Here is a 22,194-nt window from a genome sequence, read left to right on the forward strand (position 1 = left end):
CTCAGCTAATGGGGACCAAGCAGTTTCCCTTCCTGCGTTTCATGTGTTTGTCACGCTAAACATTGCCAAAGACAGCAATAAAGAGTAATAGCGTCTTACTATTGACACAGGACTGTCCTGGGAAGTTTTGTGGTAGACATGGCTATCAGTAGGCCATGGCCGTCTAGACTTTGACAGTCTAGTGTGATGGTTGTTACCCATTCGCCTGCATGTCATTCCTATAACCCAAACATGACAGAAAGAACTTGGCATCTGGGATTCTTGGCAAGAGAGTGATTTGTAGATTTGTTTCTGTGAGCAAAAATCGCCAAGGTGGCCTTGAAACTTAATGTTTTTGAACTAGGCATGTCCAGAATGGGAAACTATTTATTTTGATTTATATCTCCCCTCCATACCAATATGGGAGACTCAAGATCATAGAGTCATAGAGTTGGAAGAGACCTCATGGGCCATCCAGTCCAACCCCATTCTGCCAAGAAGCAGGAAAATCCCATTCAAAGCACTCCCAACCAGATGGGCATCCAGCCTCTACTTAAAAGTCTCCAAAGAAGAAGCCTCCACCACAGTCCAGGGCAGAGAGTTCCACTGCTGAACAGCTTTCCCAGTTAGAAAGTTCTTCATAATGTTCAGGTAGTTTGAAGCCGTTGTTCCGTGTCCTAGTCTCCAGGGTAGCAGAAAACAAGCTTGCTTCCTCCTTCCTATAACTTCCCATCACATCTTGATCTATGGCCCTCATCATGTCTCCCCTCAGCCTTCTCTTCTGCAGGCTAAACATTCTCAGCTCTTTTAGCCGCTCCTCATAGGGCTTGATCTCCAAACCCTTGCTCATTTTAGTTGCCCTCCTCTGGACACATTCCGGCTTGTCAACATCTCCCTGCAATTGCGGTGCCCAGAATTGGATGCGGTGTTATTCCAGGTGTGGTCTGATCAAGGCAGAGAAGAGAAGTAGCATGACTTCCCCGGCTCTAGACACTAGCCTCCTATTTATGCAGGTCAAAATCCCATTGGCTTTTTTTGCCGCCGCATCACATTGTTGGCTCATTTTTAACTTGTTGCCCACAAGGACTCCCAAGATCTTTTTCACACGTACTGCTGTTAGCTATAGCTAACTATATATACATCAAAATTGCTTAAACAATATGTGGAACCATTTGAATCTTTAGTTTAGAAAAGTTAAAAGCACAATTATGAATTACATACAGTAAGACCTCTGTGAATGTGGAATCGACAGCTGTGATTTTGCTTGCCGGTAACGGGGGAAGTGGTCACTGTAGCCATCTGCTAGGACCTCCAAGCAATTGTATGGCATACTTCCCTATGATGTTAGCAACACATTCCTTATTTGGGGATTTACTGAGCTTCAGCAGCCTCTGTCTCTTGTGTTGGCCTCCAGCAAAGTCTGTATTCTCTGCATGGTTCCTTTTTGAAGAGTGATGCCTGCATCCAGAGATTTTCCTAAGCAGCAATAACGACGTGGTCTGCAGGAGAAATGTGTTTCCGAGAAATATGAATACACCCATTGATGTCTAATGGCTAATGGCAAACAGGAGCCTCAGGGGACCACTGTAGCCCTGCGGGAAAATCCCCGGCTCACTGTCTCACTCAGCAAACAACACTGAAAATTTCACAACACTAAAATGTCCCGAAAATGAAATGTGACAATCTTCAGGCATAACATAAGTTTTCATTAGAGAAAAGTTTAAGTCCCTCTGGCAAACGTACTAGTCAACAGCATCTAGAGATCAGCTATTTCTGTTGTTGAAACATAACACAGTTGAAATACAAGATCCTGGAGCGTTAAGATAAGAAGCCAATTCCTCACCACTAAATCCACACAATGCTATGCCTAGAGAAGCCTCAAAAAGAGATACCCTGTTTCCCTGAAAATAAGACATCCCCGAAAAATAAGACCTAGTAGAGGTTTTGCTGAATTGCTAAATATAAGGCCTCCCCTGAAAGTAAGACCTAGCAAAGTTTTTCTTTGGAAGCATGCCCGCTAAACAGAACACCAGAGTATGTGGGATTGGTAAATGTACATAACATAGAGTGTTGTACATGGAAATAATGGTAATAACAAAAAATTATTGATAGGATTCACAGTTTGTCTGATTATGCTGGTTTGTGATGACAACTACTGTACATAATAATAATAATGTTCATTTTTTGTTCAACAATAAATGTGAATTCTTCTTCATGGAAAAATAAGACATCCCCTGAAAATAAGACCTAGTGCATATTTGGGAGCAAAAATTAATATAAGACCCTGTCTTATTTTCGGGGAAACACGGTAGTACATAGGAATAGAATAGGAATAAGAAAGTAAGGGCAACTAGGGTGTCTGCTGATTTCTTTTATTTTGCTCTTTGAAAAGCTAATAAACTTGATCCATTGTTTCCAATGCACTTCATAGAACAAAACACTAATATAACTACTCTGCTTTACTAAGATGTCTTCGCAATCACACTGAGAATTTACTACAGCACATATATTTTCTCCGAAGTAAGCCCCCGATAGTGCAGCGGGTTAAACCACTGAGCTTCTGAACTTGCTGGCCGAAAGGTTGGCGGCTTGAATCCAAGGAGCAGGGTGAGCTCCTGCTGTTAGCCCCAGCTTCTGCCAACCTAGCAGTTCAAAAACATGCCAATGTGAGTATATCAATAGGTACCACTCCAGTGGGAAGGTAACAGCGCTCCATGCAGTCATGTTGGCCACATGACCTTGGAGGTGTCTACGGACAACGCCGGCTCTTCAGCTTAGAAATTGAGATGAGCACCAACCCCCGGAGTCGGACACGACTAGACTTAATGTCAGGGGAAAACTTTACCTTTACTAAGCCGCCTCTGCATTTATTAAGGCGGAGAAGCTATGATCAGGACTGGGGTATTTAAGAACAATTTGACAAAAACAAGGTTGTAGAAATGAACTTTCCAAGTGTGTTTGAGATAATTTGGTGGCGGAAGAGAGTGTGTGGATGGGCTGCTGTTTTGAATCTTTTGTATACAGTCAGTCCCCAAGTTACGAACAAGATAGGCTCTGTAGGTTTATTCTTAAGCTGAATTTCTAATATAAGCTTTGGATGGCATAAGGAAGGGTTAACATCCCTGTGGTGTTTGTTTTGCTGTCTGTGCCTCTGATCATAAGATTCCACCGCATTTCTGAAAATTTGGCTTGTTGTGGAAACAGGGATTGGTGATAAAGCTTCAGTAGCGACATCTTTTCCCCATGAGAATAACTCTTCCAAGAGGCAGGTTTTCTCTCACTTTTTGATATATCAGCCCTGCTCTTAACAGTGAGTCGTAAGTCGGATGTTTCTAACTTGGGGACTGACTGTATTTCTTCAGTTCTAAGACACACATTTCCCCCCCAATTATAAACATCTCTGAAAATGGAGTGCGTCTTAGAATCACAGGTATTTTTGGTGATGGTACTGAATTTAGAGTGCGTTTTACAATTGAAGAATTGTTGTTGTTGTTGTTTTTGTTATTTTATTGTATGACACAGCAAACAAGATAGATATGCTGGATTTCATATCACAAAATCACAAGTCGAACACTTCCCAAGTGTCTAGGACTGTGTGATGTATTTTCAGATGATGCGCGCAGATCCCAGTAAGGTGGCCTTTTGCAGTTGCCTTTAATACCGTGCACATAACCAATTTTCAATTGCCTTTAATACCGTGCACATAACCAATTGTAAGACTCTGAAAGCCAATTGATCCACTATCTCATTTGAATATAGTTGATAAATATAAATTATGAATAATAATAATTATAACAACAACAGCAACAATACTTTATTTATATTCCTCCCTTCTCCCCAAGGGACTCATTTTTTTATATCATTATTATTTATTATACCCTAACCCTATTATTATTTTTATTATTTTATTATGACACAGCAAACAAGATAGATATGCTGGATTTCGTATCACAAAATCACAAGTCAAACACTTCCCAAGTGTCTAGGACTGTGTGATGTATTTTCGGATGATGCGTGCAGATCCCAGTAGGGTGGCCTTTTGCAGTTGGCAGATTATTATTATTATTATTATTATGACACAGCAAACAAGATAGATATGCTGGATTTTGTATCACAAAATCACAAGTCAAACACTACCCAAGTGTCTAGGACTGTGTGATGTATTTTCGAATGATGCGTGCAGATCCCAGTAGGGTGGCCTTTTGCAGTTGGCAGATTATTATTATTATTATTATTATTATTATTATTATTATTATTATTATTATTATGACATAGCAAACAAGATAGATATGCTGGATTTCGTATCACAAAATCACAAGTCAAACACTTCCCAAGTGTCTAGGACTGTGTGATGTATTTTCGGATGATGCGTGCAGATCCCAGTAGGGTGGCCTTTTGCAGTTGGCAGATTATTATTATTATTATTATTATGACACAGCAAACAAGATAGATATGCTGGATTTTGTATCACAAAATCACAAGTCAAACACTACCCAAGTGTCTAGGACTGTGTGATGTATTTTCGAATGATGCGTGCAGATCCCAGTAGGGTGGCCTTTTGCAGTTGGCAGATTATTATTATTATTATTATTATTATTACACAGCAAACAAGATAGATATGCTATATTTCGTATCACAAATCACAAGTCGAACACTTCCCAAGTGTCTAGGACTGTGTGATGTATTTTATTATTATTATGGAGGAAGGCAGGTGGATGCGACCTCATTGACTTACCTGTGAGAGCCATTAATTGGTGTCTAACCAAAGAAGGAAGCAATTAATCCCATTCTGACAGAACTATGGATCTCTTAATGATAGACAAGGGGGTAAGAACAGTCAACGTGTATTGCCTCCCCCTATCCGCGAGTAATGGTTCATCCCGCTTCCCCGGCTAAGCCTATGCAGGTGAATTGGCACCCTGGATTATACCAACAGTGGCAGAGGGGTGGGGGTGAGATAAAATCAAGTTATTACCCCCATCATTTAAAATTTGAACCAGAACGCTTTCTATATGAGTGGAGAAAAGAGCCAGGAGTAAAAGTTTACCAGATTTTTTGGGGGGGAGATTTAGTTCAGATTTGTCCGCGTCCCCTTTTTCTTAGTGCAAAGTGGTATCTGCGACGCTTTCTTACGATGGAAGTATGGAGCGTCCCATTGCGGGGAAGAGGGGGGAGTTAAAGGACGGGGAGAGAGGGGCGTGGCTTCGTCAGCGGCTCAACCTCCGCGTCTTGGCCAATGATCTCTTGAGGAGGGCGAGGGGGCGTGGCCAACGGGGCCTCAGAAGGGGAGGGAGGCTGCTCCTGGATGCTGCTGCTGCTGCTCCTGATCTGTCTGTCTGTCTGTCTTTCTTTCTCTCCCTTCGGTGTCTCCTCCCTTCCTGCCCTTCTGCAGGCGGCAGCAGCCTCCTCCTCCGAAGGGATGCTGGAGAAACTGGAGCTCGAGGATGAAGGTAAGGCAATGGGAAGGAATGCAGTGCATGCAGAGGCAGGCATTGCATTCCTATTGCAGCCTCAGCAAAAAAAAAGAAGGAAAAAAAAAGGGGGGGGGGGTCTTAGCAGTCTGTGCTGCCCATATTGTGCTGCTGCAGCTACAAAGGCCAATACCATTCTGGGCTGGAGTATCAAAGGGAAGCCATACTCCCATTCATGTCTGCTGTAGTTATACCATGCCAAAGTGATGCCAAGCTGCATTCATTCTATGCTATAGATCAGGCCTGGGCAAAGTTGGGCCCTCCAGGTGTTTTGGACTACAACTCCCACCATTCCTAGCAGCCAGTAGGCTGCTAGGAATGGTGGGAGTTGTAGTCCAAAACACCTGGAGGGCCCAACTTTGCCCAGGCCTGATGCAGATCTTTAATTCAATTATTATTATTATTATTATTATTTGCATATTTTGACGTACGGTCATGAACTGGAAGCTGGCCGAGTTGCATTGTCGGAGATCTCTTGCCAAAGTGTGATGTAGTAATTGTTTTCATGCTGGTCTGAAATGCTGTATTTATTTATTATTTATTTACCATAATTATACCCCGCCTTTCTCAACCCCTGGGGGGACTCAAGATGGCAATATCCCCTCCATACATACTTTAATTTTCAACCCATAACCAGGATAGCTGTAAGTTTTCCGGGCTGTCTGGCCATGTTCGAGAAGCATTCCCTCCTGACGTTTCGCCCACATCTATGGCAGGCATCCTCAGAGGTTGTGAGGTCTGTTGGAAATCAGGCAAGTGAGGTTTATATATCTTGAATGTCCAGAGTGGGAGAGTAAACTCTTGTCTGTTGGAGGCAAGTGTGAATGTTGCAATTGACCAGCTTGATTAGCACTGAATAGCCTTGCAGCTTCAAAGCCTGGTTGCTTACTAGGAAAGTGGGGTTTATATTCCTGTGGGAGAAAGAACTCTTGTCTGCTTGAGGCAAGTGTGAATGTTGCAATTCGCCACCTTCTTTCTCCCACCCTGGACCTTCCACAGATATATAAACCCCACTTGCCTAGTTCCTAACAGACCTCACAACCTCTGCCATAAATGTGGGCAAAACATCAGGAGGGAATGCTTCTGGAACATGGCCAGACAGCCCGGAAAACTCAGAGCAACCCAGTGATTCCGACTATGAAAGCCTTTGACAACCAGGATAATGTTTATATGATACTATTTAAGACTTATGTTGTGTTCAATAGAGTGACTTGAGAAATTGAATATTTAATATTAAATAATGATCCCTTGATAAGTATGGGGCTTCATATTCAGTGGAAGAGGGGATGACATCAGAGGCGGCACTATTGTGACAGTAACAAGCAAACCAGCTAGGTTTTTAAAATTAAGATCTCTCTAAAGCTGCGATGGGAAAGTAGTGACTCTGGGTATTATCTTCTGATATATATATATATAGCTGTGCCCGGCCACGCGTTGCTGTGGCTAGGACTTAATTTTACTTTTCTTTTTGTTGTATGAACGTAGAGGCGTGGATGAGAGATTGTGCTGTCAATTTTCAAGGTTGTGGGGTGTTTAGTTTAGTTGTTTTGTCCGGTGCCGTGATTCCATTACCCTTTTTTATATATAGATATATCCCCAGTGGCACAACGGGTTAAACCGCTGAGTTGCTGAACTTGTTGACCGAAAGGTTGGAGGTTCGAATGTGGGAAGTGGGGTGAGCTCCCGCTGTTAGTCCCAGCTTCTGCCAACCTAGCAGTTCGAAAACATGGCAATGTGAGTAGATCAATAGGTACTGCTCCGGCGAGAAGGTAACGGTGCTCCATGCAGTCATGCCAATGGCCACATGACCTTGGAGGTGTCTACGGACAATGGCGGGTTTTCGGCTTAGAAATGGAGAGGAGCACCAACCTCCAGAGTCGAACATGACTATATATCTATATCGATAGGATATATATATATATATATATATATAGAGAGAGAGAGAGAGAGAGAGAGAGAGAGAGAGAGAATATACATATATAGTGTTTGTATATGTATATCTATGCACGTGTGTATATATGTATATATTATATACAATCTCTCCCTCTGTGTTGTCGAAGGCTTTCATGGTCGGAATTACTGGATTGCTGTGAGTTTTCCGGGCTGTATGGCCATGTTCCAGAATCATTCTCTCCTATGGCAGGCATCCTCAGAGGCTGTGAGGTCTCTTGGAAACTAGACAAGTGGAGTTTATATATCTGTGAAAGAAAGAACTCTTGTTTGTTGGAGGCAAGTGTGAATGTTGCAATTGGCCACCTTGATTAGCACTGAATGGTCTTGCAGATTATTTCCTGTCTGGAGTTCTCCTGTTTTCTGAGTGTTGTTCTTTATTTATTGTCCAGACAGGAAACAATCAGGGCCAGCTAACACCTCTAAAAAAAAAAGGATTCCCCATTCAAGAAGCAGCCAGGCTTTGAAGCTGCAAGGCCATTCAGTGCTTATCAAGGTGGCCAGCTGCAACATTCACACCTGCCTCAAACAGGCAAGAGTTCTTTCTTTCACCCTGAACATTTCACAGATATATAAACCTCACTTGTCTAGTTTCCAACAGACCTCACAACCTCTGAGGATGCCTGCCATAGATGTGGCCAAAACGTCAGGAGAGAATGCTTCTGAAACATGGCCATAAAGCCCGTAAAACTCACAGCAACCCAATCTATTCCTCTCTTTTTTTGGACTAAAAAATGATAGTTTTTTTTAAATGAAGCTGGAATAGGACACATTTGGCCTCAAGGCCTCACTTTGCCCTGTTCTATAAAAAAACCGTATTTCTGTGTGTTCCTCCTCCCATGCGTTGAATCATCACCCTGCTTAAATGCTCTTCTAATTATTTGCACCACTTCAATTTTGTGCTAGGAAAGATAATAATGTGGGATTCCATCTTCCCATTGTTTAAGCATGCTGTTGTGAGAAATGACAATTTTAAGATGCAGCATAAGATTAAGGCCAGAGATGGGTAGAACAGTTAAACGTATAATGGGGCAAGGAAAATTGGGTGGATTTTGTTATCTGCAGTCAAGCCATATGTATTATTATCCTTTGCATCTTCACCATGCAGAAGGGACAGCTCTCCACGCCCCTCTGCACATTTCCCATTGAATCTGATAAAACAAGTGGTTTCTCTGAGGTCTCCAAAGGACAGATGTGTGTTAAGTGCAGCGTCTGTTCCAGCTCCACAAAATAGGCTTCTTCTCTGAGTCTCATAAATATCCCCATTGGCAGCCCTTTTGTCTTGAATGCACTCTAAATCGTTGGGGGTTGTTTTTCCGCCTAGAAGTCTTTATAGTACCTCTAAAGAGAGTTTCTTCAATGCATATGATCCTGCTGTGCAGAGAAGTAAAATACTCTGAATGCACTGTTGCATTCAACCCTGTAAAAGGGAAATTGTACCAAATATCCTGATAGAAAACATGCTGCATTTTTGTCAGTTGTTGATTGTGAAGTGTCTTTGTTTTTCTGGTGTATTTCTTGTGAAACAGAACAGACAAGATACTTGATATGAGGAGTGTTATGTATAGTTATAGCACAAGAACTTGACTCTTTTCCTGATTAAATCTCAAAGATATTTACAAGTTACACACATGGAAGAAGAGAGCTAGACAAATGTAAATAGATTTCCAAATCAGTTCACAAACAAAGGCCGGTGACATTAGATTCCTGGCATCAACATATTGTCCCTTTTATACGCATTTATCTATTTTAAATTACAGTAGAGTCTCACTTATCCAAGCTAAACGGGCCAGCAGAAGCTTGGATAAGCGAATATCTTGGATAATAAGGAGGGATTAAGGAAATTCCTATTAAACATCAAATTAGGTTATGATTTTACAAATTAAGCACCAAAACTTCATGTTATACAACAAATTTGACAGAAAAAGTAGTTCAATATGCAGTAATGTTATGTTGTAATTACTGTATTTACAAATTTAGCACCAAAATATCACGATATATTGAAAACATTGACTACAAAAATGGCTTGGATTATCAGAGGCTTGGATAAGCGAGGCTTGGATTAGTGAGACTCTACTGTATCTCCAAATAGATGGTTCTTCGTCTATGAAGGATCTCAGAGCAGTTTACGAAACAATGCAAAAGGAAATCCATAGCATAATAATAAAATTATAAAACAAGGGTTTCTGTGAGCTTTCCGGGCTGTTTGGTCATGTTCCAAAAGCATTCTCTCCAGACGTTTCAACCACATCTATGGCAGGCATCCTCAGAGGTCGTGAAGTCTGTTGGAAACCAGGCAAGTGGGGTTTATATATCTTGAATTTCCAGGGTGGGTGAGTAAACTCTTGTCTGTTGGAGGCAAGTGTGAATGTTGCAATTGGCCGGCTTGATTAGCACTGAATAGCCTTCCAGCTTCAAAGCCTGGCTGCTTACTGCATGCCTGGAATTCCCGTTTTCTGGGTGGTGTTCTTTATGTACTGACCAGATAGGAAACAATCAGGGTCAGCTAACACCTCTCAGCAAAAGATTTTCCCAGGCAGGAGGTGGCCAGGCTTTGAAGCTGCAAGGCCATTCAGTGCTAATCAAGGTGGCCCATTGCAACATTCACACTTGCCTCAAACAGACAAGAGTTCTTTCTCTCACCCTGAACATTCTACAGATATATAAACCCACTTGCCAAGTTTCCAGCAGACCTCTGAGGATGCCTGCCATAGATGTGGGCAAAACGTCTGGAGAGAATGCTTCTGGAACACGGCCATACAGCCTGAAAAATCTCACAGCAACCCAGTGATTCTGGCCATGAAATCCTTTGACAACATATAAAATAAGGGTTTAAAAAACTATTCACCTTGCAACAAAGAAATATCTTTTTATAAAAGTACAATACATTTCTCACACTGATTTAATCACAAAAGAAGTTTCCCCCTGAACATATTAATGCCTGGGCAATATGATATGGGATCAGACATTCCTTCACATATTTGGGCCTTGGTCTGTTTTGGGTTTTAAAGATGGAAACCCAAACCTTGAATTAAGCTTAGTTGCGAGAAAGAATGCCAAGTCCTTAAGATTTGGGTTAGACATTATCCCATTTAGGGAATGCAATCCTATGTCTAGCTGCTGAATCCATTCGTTGTAGTTTCCCAAATATTCTCAAGAATAGTGAGAAAGAATTTACTGTGGTTAGCCAATATGAATGTTACCAGGTATGATTTATCTTCAATCATAATATATACAAGAACTTTTCAAAGGGGAGGTTTGGAAGACTTTTCTCAATTTCTTTAGTGGTCCTGTACAAAAATATCCCAATTCTGGGAATACAGAATTCTCTGAAATAGTATTGCTAACCTGAATATTACATATACTCCAGAATTAGTCCTCTTGAATTGGTTTCAGGGAGCTAATGCAGGCCTGTCAGTAAATCTTTAATTGGTTATTTATTATTAGCTTCCAAGTTGGTTATTGTTTAGTATTGTAAGGATTAGAATCATAGATCCCTAGAGACCTCATGGGCCATCCAGTCCAACCGCATTCTGCCAAGAAGGAGGAATATCACATTCAAAGCCCCCCTGGCAGATGGTCATCCAGCCTCTGTTTTAAAACCTCCAAAAAAAGGAGCCTCTACCACACTGCGGGGCAGAGAGTTCTACTGTTGAACAGCTCTCACAGTGAGGAAGTTTTTCCTAATACTCAGGTGGAATCTCTTTCCTGAAATTTGAAGCCATTGTACCACGTCCTAGTCTCCAGGGCAGCAGAAAACAATCTTGCTCCCTCCTCCCTATGATATCTATGGTAACCTCCTATAATAAAGTGTGGCAATTAATCTAGCTTGAAAAAATATCCAATAAACTCCAAATGGCCCAAGTACAGGAAAAATGCATTTCAATAATTTGGAACTGTTTTATTGACTCGATGATGGAGCAAGATAATATGATTCCCAAAGGCATTCTGGCCTTACGACTAACTGTATGGAAAAATGCTTTGGGCATTTTACATGTGTATAGTATGATTGCATACTTTAATATTGCATGTTACTCTGAGAATGGCTGTAGAGGCATCAGTATGGACATTCATAAAGTATAAAGACAAACGACATGAAATTTCCCGGCCCTACAATGTCAACTTCTGGCAGAACGTGAGCATAGGTTCACCCTGAAGGACCTAGAGCAGGGGTCCCCAAACTTTTTAAACAGGGGGCCAGTCCACAGTCCCTTAGACCGTTGGGAGGGCCAGACTGTAGTTTTTTTTTTTAAAAAAAACTGAACAAATTCCCATGCACACTGCATATATCTTATTTTGAGGTAAAAAAACAAAATGGAACAAATACAGCCTTAATGTTAATAATAATCATAATCATAATAAAAATAATAAAGAAGGTTGGCAGAGAGCCCTTGGGCTATTTAGTCCAAGCCCCTTCTACCTTTGTGCACCAAAAGCACAAGCAAAGCACCCCTGACAGATGGCCACCCAGCCTCAATATTATTAACAATGTTAATAATAATAATAATAATAATAATAATAATAATAATAATAATAATAATATATCACACAGTCCTAAATGCTTGGGAAGTGTTCAACTTGTGATTTTATGATACGAAATCCAGCATATATATATCTCGTTTGCTGTGTTATACTGTGTCCTTCTGTCAATAATAATAATAATAGTAGTAGTAGTAATGCGGGTTTGGAAGAGACCCCTTGGACCATTTAGTCCAATCCCCTTCTGCCTTTATGCACCAAAACACTAGCAAAGCACCCCTTGATAATTAATAATTAATTAAATAATAATTAAAATTCCATTATAAACAAGCAAAGCTTTGGAAGGTGCGCACCAGGCTGCATGCGCCTTCCTCGGTGAAGGAGGGAGCCGCCGCTGCAGGGGACGGATAAATGGTTTCGATGGACTGCATGTGGCCCCTGGGCCTTAGTTTAGGAACCCCTGACCTAGAGATTCCTTTTTCTATGCCTTCAAGTCATTTCTGAGTTATGGTGACCCTGTCATATGGTTTTCACGGCAAATCTGCTCAGAAAAGGTTTTGCATTGCCTTCCTGTGAGGCTGAGAGATTGTGACTTTTCTGTAGTCATCCAGAAGGTTTAATGAGTGAACAGGGGTTCAAACTGTGACCTCCTGAGTCATAGTCTACTGCTCACACTACAACTAAAGAAAACATTCTATACACAGCTTTTCTATGTGTGGCGTTGCTCACAGGCCAAGCCATCTAGAGAAGCGCAGACTTCATCGTGCAAGTGCATGTCCCCAAAGAGGAGGACCCAGTGGTGGTGGGCTACTATTTGGTTGCAGCCACCTTTTGGGATTTTATTTGAATATGTGAGACATTCTTACATCTCCTCCAACTGACCTTCCAAGCTGAACCTTGGTGAGTGCAGATCTTCTGGCCATTCTACTGTAACCGGGCCATGCTTCCCATTACTGGTCTCTGACGTTGTTTGGACCTCAAGAACCTTGCATGGAGCTACAGTGGAAGGAAGGACCGGGATAATTGTGTCCACTTATGTGTGGCTTTCCTGGGCTGTTTTGTTAGTTGAGGAACTCCTACCAAGGAGAGAAATGAGGCTATCAAAGGGTAGACCTTAGCTGAAGTTCTGGTGCAAAGGAGGAGCAAGAAGGAGGGCCACTCAAGATTAGAGGGAGATGAAATGAAGTGGATGTGAATTACAATGGAAGACCTGTATCTACCCAAATTTGGTTAGGAAGGAAAGAAACAAACAGTGAATGGAAGAAAGCTTCTTCTCTCCATCTAGATATTCCGATCTGAATTATGGACACTATAGCAAAGCATTGCCCCGAAAAGAACATTCTTGCATACCAAACTTATGATACTGGAGTATAAAGGTTTAGGTCAAGCCTGGGCAAACTTGGGCCCTCCAGGTGTTTTGGATTTCAACTCCCACCATTCCTAACAGCCGGTAGGCTGTTAGGAATGGTGGGAGTTGAAGTCCAAAACACCTGGAGGGCCCAAGTTTGCCCATGCCTGGTGTAGGTGAAGCACATCTCAAAGAAACAATGATTGTGTTAGACTTCCAAGACTGCTCTGCTGAGAAGTGGTAATGGAAAAAGAGCAAAGAAGATGGAGAGGGGTTGAATTCCAAGCATCTTCCCTTTGTAGGGTCATGTTTCTTCTGACGGCTGCTAAAGTAAAGCAAATTTATGCTGCTCTTACATATATCAGAAATAAGTACAGAACTATGTTAAGAGTTGTGCTACTTGAGATATGATTTTTGTATGCTCCCTTCACAGTATCTATCATCCACAGTCAACAGAATCAGTTTTGTCAGGGAAGCTGCAGGCCATTCTCAACACCTTTTTAAAAATTAACTGTCTGAAAATAATCAAAATCAATGGGTACTGCTACAGGAACATAAGAAGAGCCACACTTAATCAGATGTGATTTTGGCCCATTCTTTTGCATTTGTAGGCTGAACATGAGGATATTTAGGAAAGATCTGAAAACCTGTTTTTTTTTCATACCATTTTTAATTAAGAAGAACATCAAATGAACTCCTACCGCTTTTTATTCCAACACTTTGCACCTTATCGCTATACCATTCCACTAGAAGTTATAATGCATTGCACCTTGTTAACCTTATTCCTCGCCCTTAGTCTGAAGATTGAAGTACCAATTATACCGCTCGAGGGCATTGAACATGTTTTAATTGTTTTTAAATTGTTGTTGTTGTATGCTTTTTTATGTATTTATTACTGTGTTTGGATTTGTTTTTACTGTTGTGTTTTTATATTGTTTGGGCATGGTCCCTTTGTAAGCCACCCCGAGTCACCTTGGGGAGATGGGGCGGGATATAAGAATAAAGTATTATTATTATTATTATTATTATTATTATTATTATTATTATTATTATTATTTTACTGGACAGAGCATGTTGGATCAGTCATGGTTTTTCACCATATAGCTGTTACTCTCCTTTGTCTGCCAATACGGCTTCACGCTGAGCAAAAAGAGTCAAGTTAATAGTTTATGAGCGATGTTGTATGTTACAATATTAGAACAGGTGAAAATATTTGGAAGTGTGCTTCCTAGCATCATTGAAAAAAGGCCAAGTGCTGATGAATAAACAGTTCTGGAAATCTGCAGCAAAGTCAGCTGTGTTATGGCACAGTGGGTTCTGAAATTTTTTTTAAAACCCTCAGACACCTTTGCTGTGCAGTTTGAACAGCAATTATGTTAATTTCTGACTGCACAGTATGGGCAAAATGTGAGATGGTTAAATTTAGTATTGCTAGAAATGAATTTTATGAGCATTTATAATGCACTTAAAATTCAAAAAGTGGTCATACAACCGCGCATATTTATGAAACTTTCTCATGAGTCAAAACCATCTGATTATAGAGTGCTAATTATGCCATTCACGATGGCTCTTGATATAAATGGTGAGTGATTTTGTTCTGATGTTGCTCCAACTCATATTTGCAGTTTTCAGTGAAGGGATTCAGAAGGATTCTTTATCCATTTGGAATGTGTTTCCTTTTCTCAAGGATTTACTTTAAACGAAGAGCTAAATATGAGTTGTGACAGAAAGGGAGATAATCCTAGCATTTCTTTCTCTCCGTAGCTTTCTGGGAAAATCTTTGAAAAGCTGCCTTTGCCCTTTCCAGGAGTTAAACTAAAGCATCGAGGCATGATCATCAATATGATTTTTTTGAGTAGGATCTCTTTTTTGCAGGGTGGAGGGAATTGGAATACAGTATCAGTAATGCCGTAGAGATTATGAGATGTACTCTAGCACCAGACTTATTATCCCTGAATGCAATTAACACACTTAACATTAGTTGTTATTCCCTTGAATGGCGATCTAAAAGACTTTCATTGTTAGGGTAGTTTTAGTTATTGATAATTAGAGTAGAGATGTATGTTGTGTAGTTCTTTAGGTAATTGGTGTGTTAAGTATGTGTTTAAGTATATGTATTGTGGCTTTTCTTTTCATGTGCTTTTTATTACAGTAGAGTCTCGCTTATCCAACATAAATGGGCCAGCAGAACGTTGGATAAGTGAAAATGTTGGATAATAAGGAGGGATTAAGGAAAAGCCTATTAAACATTAAATTACATTATGATTTTACAAATTAAGCATCAAAACATCATGTTTTACAACAAATAGACAGAAAAGGCAGTTCAATACATGGTAATATTGTATTTACAAATTTAGCACCAAACTATTGGAATGTATTGAAAACATTGACTACAAAAACATTGACTATTAAAAGGCCGACTGCGTTGGATAATACAGAATGTTGGATAAGCAAGACTCTACTGTAATTAAAAATATTGCAAAAAAAAAAAAAACAAAACGGAGCGGTGAGGAAATATTGCTTTGTTTGAATGTAGAATGCCAGATTCTGAATTTGAGACTATTTCTCTTGGAAAACTGGAAAGGTATTTGTGACATTTCATTTAGACTACCATTATTATTAAGGTGGACTTTGGGTTGCTGTGAGTTTTCCGGGCTGTATGATTATACAGCCCAGAAAACTCACAGCAACCCAGTGATTCCGGCCATGAAAGCCTCTGACAACACAAGGTGGACTTTGTTTTCTATCCTGCAGAAGAGATGATATGCCATGCTTTGGCCCATGCTATACTCAGTTTATTGAGAAAGTGTGTGTGACACACCTTGGATACCAATGTTTACCTTGGAAGATTTCAGAGTAGTTTGTTCTCTTTGTTTCATTTTGGTCACACTTCATGGTCTGAAAGACTTCCAGCTCTTGCTCAGCAAATGGGTAAAGAGTGTATCACAGTCTCTTATTAGTCCTTTAGGGCCCCTTCTACACTGCCATATAATCCAGATTATCAAAGCAGATATTCTACATTAAAGCCGCGGTAGAGCAATGAGTTAAACCCTGGTGCCAGCTGGACTGCTGACATATCCACGAAACCAATATATATAGTTTTACTTGTCCACCATGTCAATTCCTCCGTTATTCATGTAGGCCCTCCTGTTCAAACTATACCTCTTCTCAGTACCACTGTCATTCATACCATTGAAAAGTTGTTATGTTATAAGCACTGATATACGGACCATACGTATAGTATGGTATAAGTACAGGTTTAAGTGGATATCCCAGCACCAACCACATCTCCAACCTTATTGCTGTGGATATTCTCTGATAAAATTCATTTCCAGAGCATATGCTTCACACAAAGAATCAGGAACAATCCATGGTAGCAGGTCCTCTGTCAGCTCCTGAAAATGAACATGTCCTGATGAACACCAGCATTCTTTTTCACCTCACTGCTTCACTGGGTTAATGTGTTAATGTGAAATATAGCATTGCTACTTCCATGGCAACCCCACTTCACAGGGAAAAGCTGCAGCAAGGTGGTTGAAAAGTTGTCTCTCTTGCACTCAACCCTGACATCACCTCTCCATGCTGGGTCGGGCAAGGAAGATGTGCCTTTTTTACTTTATCTCTACACCCCTGTTTGTGTAACATGGAAGTCTGTAAGTGAATATGTAAATATGTATAAATATGTGAAGGGAAGTCATAGGGAGGAGGGAGCAAGCTTGTTTTCTGCTGCCCTGGAGACTAGGACTTGGAACAATGGCTTCAAACTACAGGAAAGGAGATTCCACCTGAACACAAGGAAGAACTTCCTCACTGTGAGAGAGAATGCTGTTCAGAAGCGGAACTCTCTGCGCCGGAGTGTGGTGGAGGCTCCTCCTTTGGAGGATTTAAAGCAGAGGATGGATGGCCATCTGTCGGGGGTGCTTTGAATGCGATTTTCCTGCTTCTTGGCAGAATTGGGTTGGACTGGATAGCCCACGAGGTCTCTTCCAACTCTGTGATTGTATGAAAAACACCTCTCTGCTCTTCAGTCTGCTATCTTTGGTGTGCAATTTCCACTAAGCCCAACTGTACTGGACAACTACAGACCTGTCTAGTCTCTCAGTTTTAGAAGCATATGGTGGCTTCACAACTCCAAGGCTTCCAGGATAAAGCTGATTATCTAGATCCATTTCAGTCTGGTTTCAGGCCTGGTTATGTGACGGAGTCAGTTTTGGTTGCCGTGGTGGATGATGTATGCAGAGAACTGGGCAGGGGAAGTGTGTCCCTGTTGTTCTCCTGGGCCTTTCAGTGGCTCTTGATACCATTGAACATGGTATCCTTCTGGGTTGCCTTTCTGGGATGGGGCTTGTTCCTCTATGGCTCTCCTTCTAGGAAGGTGGTGCTGGGGGACTTCTGTTCAACTACTTGACCACTGGCCTATGGAGTCCCTCAGGGCTCTGCGTTGTCCTCTATGCTGTTCAATATATACATGAAACCATTGGGAGAGGTCATCTGAAGTTTTGGAGTGTGGTGCTATATGTACGCAGATGACACCCAACTAAATCACTCCTTTCCACCTAATTCCAAGGAAATGGTTCCTATCCTTAACCAGTGCCTGGCAGCTGTAATGGACTGGATGAGGACAAACAAGTTGAAGTTTAATCCAGACAAGACAGAGGTTCTCCTGGTCAGTTGGAAGGCAGATGTGGGAATACGGGGTCATCCTGTGTTACATGGGGTCACACTCCACTTGAAAACACAGGTTCGTAGTTTGGAAGTACTCCTAGATTCAAGTCTGTACCTGGAGGCCCGGGTATCAGCAGTGACCAGGAGTGCTTTTGCACAGTTAAAGCCATCTATACGCCAACTGTGCCCGTTCCTGGAGAAGTTGGACTTGGCCATGGTGGTACATGCCTTGTTTACATCCCGGTTGGACTACTGTAATGCACTGTACATGGAGTTGCCTTTGAAAAGTACTCAGTCATTCTACACATTTTAAATATTCATCTGTGAAGAGTCAGCTCCATTTTTTTTTCATTTGTCCATACAAGTCACATTTGCAATAAAGTAAATAGCCCCCCTGGCTGTTTCTTAAGAAGGGAGAATTTTCCCTGACCATGTTGCTGATGGGAAGACTATAACTAATCACCTAAGGCTGAAGCTCAAGTCAAGCAACTACCCTGTCAAGTAGGTTTTCCAGAATACAGCTATTGCAGAATGGGAAGAGATTAAAAGGGCCATCCAGTCCACCTCCCTGCCATGCAAGAAAACACAAAGTACTCCTGACAGATGGCCATCCAGCCTCTGAATAAAAGCCTTTAGAGAAATAGACTCCACCACACTTCAAGGCACATAGTTCACTGCTGAACAGCTTTTACCAACGGGAAACTCTTCCAAATGTTTGGAATCTCTTTCCTTGACATTTGAATCCATTCCTCCATTGTGTTCTGGTCTCCAGAGCAGAAAAAAAACAAGCTTGCCCCTTCCTCAATGTGACATCCTTTCAAATGTAGGAGAAAGAGACCAGACTGATTTCACTGGTTTAGAATGAAGTTGTGGTGTGCATGATTTCTTTTATGGACTTCAAAGCATTTTCACATCTCCTTCATATACATCTCATTCTCCTTCTTTCTGCCAGTATCTTCCTGCATCTGGAAAAGTGAATGAGCGGGTCATTATTTCTGTAGGAAAACGGCCTGAATCATTTCGTTTGTAGGGTTGGGAAGGTTTTACATTTCAAAATCCAAATCTCACTTTACGTGTAGCAATTTTAGTCGGCACAATGACGTCTACCGAACAGTTGCGTAATTCAGGGTCATCTGTTGCAATCCTTTCTGGCCTTTTAGTTTGTGGAAGATAACAAGCAATGGGTCTTTTTAAAAAAGGTCATTAGACTGTCTAAAAAGAAACACAAAATGATAGTAATACTCCATTATTAAATTAGATTAATCTGAATCCAAAGTTCTGATTAAATTTTACATATTGAGTCTACATTTTAAACAATTAACTAATTCTGGTTTGCCATAATAGATATTCATTTTCTTCTATAGTGCTTACTGATATAGTTTGGGCCCATAATCCCCTAAAGATAAAGATAAAGTTTTCCCCCTGACATTAAGTCTAGTCGTGTCTGACTCTGGGGTTGGGGCTCATCTCCATTTCAAGGCCGGAGAGCTGGCGTTGTCCGTAGACACCTCCTAGGTCATGTGGCCAGCATGATGGCATGGAGCACCGTTACCTTCCCGCCAGAGCGGTACCTATTGATCTACTCATATTTGTATGTTTTCGAACTGCTGGTTTAGCAGTAGCTGAGACTAACAGTGGGAGCTCACTTTGCTCCCTGGATTCGAACCGCCAGCCTTTCGGTCAGCAAGTTTAGCAGCTTAGTGGTTTAACCCGCTGCACTACTGGAGTTGATCCTCTAATCTGTTTTTGTTCATGTTCAATTTGGCAGATTTATGTATCACTGTCTTTCTTTTGAACAAGGCACAGCATTTTATCATTGGGAAACTGGAGTTCGGTTCTTCACCTACAAAATAGGCTACCGATTGCTACCGAGGTAGCTGTGTCTTTGAGTCTTCGTTGCATTTATGATAGCCTTGAATTCCTTTCATAGCTTCATCACTGTGTGAACTTTCTAAAATAATACTGTTGTAGCAATCCAGTGCACAAATACTCAAGTAGTTGTGTGGGTTTTTTTTCTTTTAATGCTAAGCAACAAACGTATGGCTCTTGTCATTTTGCAAATCATTCGTTTAGTCCTTGGAAACTGGGCACATTTTTCTGATTTATGTTCCGACACATTCAACAATCCAGCAGCAGTCATTGCTTTTACAGCAAACCTACTCCTCCACCACAATTTATTACATGTGAGTAGGATGTCTTCCTATTGACATTGAACACAGTCTTGTGAAAGTATTGAGATGGATTTCTATTAAGTGAAGCATACTTTGTTCATGAAGGAAAGTAAGGGTGCATCTACACTGTAGAATTAATGCAGTTTGGCACAACTTTAACTGCTGCTGTTCAGGACTATCAAATATTGAGAGTTGTAGTGATTATGTACAGTACTTGTGAGAAAAGAAATCAATAACACTCTGGTGTGATTGTGAGCATTTTGCTAAGAGGAAGCGTGGAGGACAGTTTTCTATTTTGTATCTGCCATCTATTACGTACAGTAAATATTGGATAACACTGCCATTCGTTGGATGAAAGAGAGATAGATAGATTTGGAATAATACATTAAAAGATGGCCAAAATAGTGGGGATTCTGCTTTGCATTTTCTTACATTACAGTTGTATCCAAACTATTTGAGTATTTATAAGAAACTTCTCAATTTTCTTTTACAGCTGTTGGAGAATCAGAAAGTGATATCTACATGCGTTTTATGAGGTCGCACAAGTGTTATGATATTGTCCCAACCAGTTCAAAACTTGTTGTTTTTGACACTACGCTACAGGTGAGCTTCTTCTATTTCAGTACACCTTGCTCATGGTTAAGTATTTTTATATTGAAATGCTTTGGACCAAAAATGTTTTGGATTTTGGACTACAGTAGAGTCTCACTTATCCAAGCTAAACGGGCCAGCAGAAGCTTGGATAAGCGAATATCTTGGATAATAAGGAGGGATTAAGGAAAAGCTTATTAAACATCAAATTAGGTTATGATTTTACAAATTAAGCACCAAAACATCATGTTATACAACAAATTTGACAGAAAAAGTAGTTCAATACGCAGTAATGTTATGTTGTAATTACTGTATTTACGAATTTGGCACCAAAATATCATGATATATTGAAAACATTGACTACAAAAATGGCTTGGATTATCCAGAGGCTTGGATAAGCGAGGCTCTACTGTACCTGTGTTTTCACAAAAAGAGATCCTGGAAATGGGGCATGGCTCTAAATACAAAATGCATCATATATACATCTTATACACATAGCCTGATAGTAATGTTATATGACACTACATAATACAATTTGAAAAAAAATCTGTTCCTGGTTTGAAAGTGTTATTCCTGTTGAATTGTGCTGCCCTTATTTTGAAAGTAGCTGTTCCACTCCAGAAATTTCATTTTTGTGGCTGCCACAAACTAGTATGTTGAATTGGTTGAGACTCTATGAGATATTCATTGAAAAACTAGTGCAAAATAAGCTGCAGGGTGTCCCTCAAAAACAAAGTTCAACAGAAAGGAGAAAACCTTGGAAATGAACAAAATCTGGTTACCAGTACTAAAGAAATTCTAAAATCAGGACAGTAAATAAAGAGCAACACTCAGAAAATGGGAATTCCAAACAGGAAACAATCTGGTCGAGCTAACACTTCCCAACAAAGGATTTCCCCAAGCAGGCTTTGAAGCTGCAAGGCCATTCAATGTTAATCAAGATGGCCAATTGCAACATTCACATTTGCCTCCAACAGACAAGAGCTCTTTCTCACACCCTGGATATTATTCCACAGGTATATAAACTCCACCTGCCTAGTTTCCAACAGACCTCACAACCTCTGAGGATGCCTGACATAGATGTGGGCGAAACGTTAGGACAGAATGCTTCTGGAACATAAGCCATACAGCCTGGAAAACTCACAGCAACCCAATGCCTATATATGCTGAACCATCAAAAAGCAAACATGTCACTATATCAGCTGCACATGTGGATAGTTTTGGATTTTGGAGTATTTCAGAATTCTGGATAACTGATGTACAACCTGTATTTTATTGTGTTGGTAATAATCTAAAATGGCTACATGCGCTTTGATTGTTTGCTGGGCCACAGATGACTTTGCTTTGAGGGTCAAATGTTTCATGTCATTTCAAAGGCTTTTGAAATTTGTCGATGACATTATAATGGTAAACGGAACCATTCTTCCCCCTTGAATCAATAGCTGCACAGCAATTCTGGTGACCTATGGACATTTATTTCCTTTCGAAGTGAAAAGAGCAGACAGCAAAGCTTTCAAAAGCAGAAACTGTATGGCCATAA

At 40.7% G+C, this 22,194-nt stretch overlaps 1 protein-coding gene across 4 annotated transcripts in view; it reads left to right on the forward strand.

The window, feature by feature from the left end:
• The window catches only part of prkag2 (protein kinase AMP-activated non-catalytic subunit gamma 2), a 223,253-nt gene that overhangs the window by 174,695 nt on the left and 26,364 nt on the right, over positions 1–22,194 (forward strand). For all 4 annotated transcript variants that reach the window (XM_062957929.1, XM_062957930.1, XM_062957931.1 and 1 more), the window contains 2 exons: positions 5,372–5,429; positions 20,557–20,666. In XM_062957929.1, coding sequence (XP_062813999.1) covers positions 5,372–5,429; positions 20,557–20,666 — 168 coding nt within the window. The remainder of the gene's footprint in view (positions 1–5,371; positions 5,430–20,556; positions 20,667–22,194) is intronic.

This window comes from Anolis carolinensis, chromosome 6 (assembly GCF_035594765.1).
Source record: "Anolis carolinensis isolate JA03-04 chromosome 6, rAnoCar3.1.pri, whole genome shotgun sequence".
Lineage (NCBI taxonomy): Eukaryota > Metazoa > Chordata > Lepidosauria > Squamata > Dactyloidae > Anolis > Anolis carolinensis.